Raw genomic sequence first — 2312 nt, forward strand, 5'->3', positions numbered from 1 at the left:
ATACACTTTTTTCCAAAAGAAAATCATAAACTGTTTTACATTTATTATTGTTATTGATATATAAAATATTATGAAAAGCAGCTTGATCACGTGTTTTCCTACATGAAGTGGTGATAAATGGTTATAAATGCTCCCCTTGTTTATTCTGTGGGTCATTTTGCTCTCGGGCGCCTCTGCTGGTCATAGCCGGGACTGCTCTCGGGTGAACATGGCTGCACAAGTCCAAACTCGGGCTCTGGTGTCGGTTCAGTGGCTGGCAGACGCCGTCAGAAACAAACTCGTCGGTCCAAAACTTCGCATTCTTGACACTTCTTGGTATTTGCCGAGCACGAAGCGTGACACGCGGGATGAGTTCGCTCAGAAACACATCCCGGGAGCCTCTTTCCTCGACATTGACGAGTGCAGCGACTCCACTTCTCCGTACGATCACATGCTGCCAACTCCCAGCAACTTCTCCCAGTATGTCGGAGATTTGGGCATCGGGAACGACACGCACGTCGTGGTTTACGACACCAGCGACTTTGGGGCGTACAGCGCACCGCGGGTGTGGTGGATGTTCCGGGCGTTCGGACACGGGTTGGTGTCGGTGCTGGACGGAGGTATGAAGAACTGGGTGGCTGAAGGACACCCGGTAACATCTGAGTACAGCAAACCGGAGCGCCAAGAATTCCGAGCGACTCTGAACGCCTCATGGGTGAAGAGTTTTGAAGACGTGATGGAGAACATCAGAACCAAGGAGGTTCAGGTCGTGGACACCAGGATTTCTGGCAGGTTTAATGGGACTGAACCAGAACCCAGAGAGGGTGAGAAGAACCAAAGAGTTTTAAATGGAACTGGATTAAAATAAATAAAAAAGTCAAATATTTGAACCGAATGATGTTTATATTATCAATTTACCAAATCATATTTTTATTTTAAGCTACTTCTAGACATTTTCTTTTGAAAAAAAATATTTTTAATAAATTAAATGCATTTTTAAGAAATTTGGCAAAAGAAAATATTTTTTTGTGCTCATTTCTTGTCATATGTTAAGGATCTCCACTTAACAAAAATAAAACATTTTTGACACTTTCTGCTTCAAGATCATAAAATGTGCTGCAGTTAAAGATTTTCTTTTGTCTGAAATCGTTACTTTAACTTTGTAATCATTCAGCTACAACAAAGCAGTCACTGAGGCTGTAGATTTAGTTTATAGCATGTTGATCATTCATCAACAACATCCAGGATAAAAAAGTCTGCTTGCAATCCATAAAAACTACAAAAGATTAAAGTTAAAATATAGAATTTATCCTTTTTAAACTCAGCTGGAGAGTCTTACTTTTTAACAAAGTGATTGAAATAATTGTTTTTTTCTTATTAATTTACTGAAATGCTCCTGCAGAAAGTTTTTTATAATCCATTTTCACTCCTCCGTCTCTTGTCTGCAGACATTCTTCCCGGTCATTTCCCTGGAGCGATCAACATTCCCTTCACATCTCTACGTGACGATTCTGGAAAGCTTCTTGGACCTGAAGTCCTGACTAAGATCTTCAAGGACGCCGGGGTGGACCTGCAGCGCCCGCTCTGGGTCACCTGCGGTTCTGGTGTCACGGCGTGCCATGTCGTCCTGGCGGCTCACCAGCTCGGCTATCCTGGGGTTTGCGTTTACGACGGCTCCTGGGTGGAGTGGTTTCAGAGAGCGTCGCCAGAACACATCATCTCTGAGGGGAAAGTGAAGAAGGAATAAGCAAGAAACATTTTAAAAAGATTAAGGAGGTGCAAAACTATAATTGCAATAATTACGCTGTGATCTCCTATAAATGTCACTGACATCATTCATAGAAAACTTTGTATTTTCTTATTATAATCTATTAAAATATCAGCAAAAAACAACTTTACAACGCTTTGTTCATCAGAACATTTACTCTGTGGAAATAAAGTGTCTAAAGCTGCATTTGTTGTTCCTGCGTTCTTGAGTTTTATATATATATATATATCTACTACATTCACATGAGAGCTTTATTCTACTTATTTTTGCATTTTAGATTCTATATTATCGATTCTTCATGAAAGTCAAATGCTTGATTTAATTTCTAAAGCAAACAATTAATTAAAAATGTGTTTTTGATAACAAAATACTGGTGACTGTAAAGGGCCAAGGTCATTTTAAACACTTGTTATAAAGAACTCCTTTATTTAATGCTCACATGGGAGTTTTAATCTGAAATTAACTCAATTTTGGATGATTGGTTGGTTTATTTTAAGCAATTACAAATCAGAAAAAGATAGATATAACAAATATATTTATGATCTATTTGGATTTCAAGTTAGTT

At 39.1% G+C, this 2312-nt stretch overlaps 1 protein-coding gene across 1 annotated transcript; it reads left to right on the forward strand.

Moving 5' to 3' along the window:
• Positions 1 to 221: 221 nt before the first annotated feature.
• Positions 222 to 1933, forward strand: LOC112146660 (3-mercaptopyruvate sulfurtransferase; the record flags this gene model as incomplete). Its single annotated transcript, XM_024272577.1, is given in 2 exon segments — positions 222 to 803; positions 1428 to 1933. Coding segments are annotated over 2 exon segments (881 nt in total), but the record flags the coding sequence as incomplete, so codon positions are not given.
• Between the last annotated feature and the right edge of the window lie 379 nt (positions 1934 to 2312).

This window comes from Oryzias melastigma, linkage group LG8 (assembly GCF_002922805.2).
Source record: "Oryzias melastigma strain HK-1 linkage group LG8, ASM292280v2, whole genome shotgun sequence".
In the NCBI taxonomy this organism is placed as follows: Eukaryota; Metazoa; Chordata; class Actinopteri; order Beloniformes; family Adrianichthyidae; genus Oryzias; species Oryzias melastigma.